The sequence below is a fragment of the Carlito syrichta genome, unplaced genomic scaffold (assembly GCF_000164805.1).
Source record: "Carlito syrichta isolate Samal-C Ts95f unplaced genomic scaffold, Tarsius_syrichta-2.0.1 Scaffold314018, whole genome shotgun sequence".
Classification (NCBI taxonomy): domain Eukaryota; kingdom Metazoa; phylum Chordata; class Mammalia; order Primates; family Tarsiidae; genus Carlito; species Carlito syrichta.
This window is the reverse complement of record NW_007258114.1, coordinates 56,015-57,843: the sequence shown is the minus strand read 5'-3', so window position 1 is coordinate 57,843 and position 1,829 is coordinate 56,015. Positions and strand designations below refer to the sequence as shown.

General features: G+C 58.9%; 1 protein-coding gene across 1 annotated transcript in view; it reads right to left on the bottom strand.

The window, feature by feature from the left end:
* Positions 1-1,829, bottom strand: part of SARDH (sarcosine dehydrogenase) — a 77,120-nt gene that overhangs the window by 21,220 nt on the left and 54,071 nt on the right. Inside the window, exon 16 of the mRNA XM_008070798.2 lies at positions 1,648-1,741. Within this exon, the coding sequence (XP_008068989.1) occupies positions 1,648-1,741 (94 nt within the window). The remainder of the gene's footprint in view (positions 1-1,647; positions 1,742-1,829) is intronic.

The following is a 1,829-nucleotide window of genomic DNA, read 5'->3' as shown; positions in this document are numbered from 1 at the left end:
TGCCCAGGCGGGTCTCGAACCCGCGGGCTCAGGCAATCTCCTCACCTCAGCCTCCCAAAGCGCGGGACTACAGGCTGAGCCACTGAGCCCGGCTTTTTTGAGATTCTTTCAGTGTGCTTGCCTATTTCGTGACGGGTGATTTGCAAGCACACCTGCCTATACCACACTGAGTGTTCAGCAATTTTTGGCCCAAGATGGCACGACCCCGTGCCCTACCCTCCCTATTTACTCCATCTTGCCCCAGCCACTTTATTTTGTTTCCCTGGATGAAAGAAGTCCTCAAGGGGAAATTTTTGCTGATGTGGAAGGAGCGAAACAAAAAATGGCAGAAGTCGAAAAGGCATCAAAACCAACAAGTTCAAAAGCTTTTTGGAGCAGGGGCGACAGCGTCTCGATGGGTGTATCGCATCAGAGAGAAACTTGAAGGTGACTAAAGCTTAAGCATATAAGAATACATGCATCATTTATAAATAAACTCTGGGTGTTTGCGTTCCTTCGTATTGGGGTACTTTTAGGTTTCATGAGCAATCTCGTCCACCCAGCCCCTCTGAGCTCGGTCCAGGGCAACATTCATTCTATGGTGGAACGTCCCCAGGACCATGAGTCCTGGAGGGCCCCGCCTGCCTAGCTATCCCTGCTGCCTGCGCACAAGCCGGGGACACCTGGCCCTGTCTGGACACATTTGCGGCTGTCACGATTGCAGGTGCTGCTGGCATCCAGCAGGCAGAGGCTGGGAAGGCCGCACAGCCCCCTGCCTATGGCAGGGGGCCCCCACACCAAGTGATCACCTAAACCCAAACGTCAGCTGAGCTGGGGCGGAGGGCCCCGCGGCAGACCTTCCCTGCCGTCATGAGATTGACACAGGGACACCCACGTGTGACGTGCTCAGAACAGCAGCTGGGACCCAGGAAGCCCCGACACACAGGAGTTGACATTATCTCACCGGTCCATGCCTCCTTCCACCGTGAGATGTCAAAGCAGGGATAGTGCTGTCTCCCAGCCAGGGAACTAAAGCCCAGAGGAGCCCACGCTGTCCCGAGGCCAGAAGCAGGACCCCAGCCAGGGGGTGTGGAGAAACCTCCCCCTGCCCAGGTCGGGTATCAAACACAGCCTCAGAAGGGACCCACTTCAGCCCCCAGAATCCGGACTTTCTGGAGCCAGTGGGGCACTTTTCAGGGACACCGTGCTCCCACCTGAGGTCTCCTCCTCCCTCTATCCACAGTGCCGGGTGTGAGGGTGGGCAGCAAGGAGGCCATGACAAACCACGTTGCCTCCCAGAGGCCATGGGACCGGCTGGAGCTGCACAAGGGCTCAGCTGTCCACAGCCCTGCGATTTCCAGGGAGCCACTTGAGGAGGGGACGCAGAGGTGGCTGGGCAGGTGGCACATCCCTGGCATGTGCCAGGTGCTGGTCGGAGCCTGGAAAATGCTGTGACATTGACCCAGCTGTCCCCTCTAAGCTCCCGACGGTCTGCGGGCAGGGCAATCTGGTCCCTGCTATCCTTGGCTTCCTCGGCAGGGACCCAGCCCAGAGAGGTAAAGGGACCTGCCCAAGGGCCCCCGGGTCCCTGGGCCCCAGCCCCTGGCTTGCCCCCTGCAGCACATTGCTGCCACCCACGACCCAGGGATGTGGCCAGCTGGTACTTACCTGGTGCCCGGCAGCTCTCACCAGCTTGTGGGTGGAGAAGGGGAAGGCCTCATTGCTTAGGTCGGTATCCAGCACGTTCTGGAGGATGGTCCGACTGTGGGCAAAGCAAAGCCAATCAGTCCATGAGTGCTTCCAGGGAGGCTTGGGCAGGGAGGGCTCTGGGACCGGCTGTGAGCAGGACA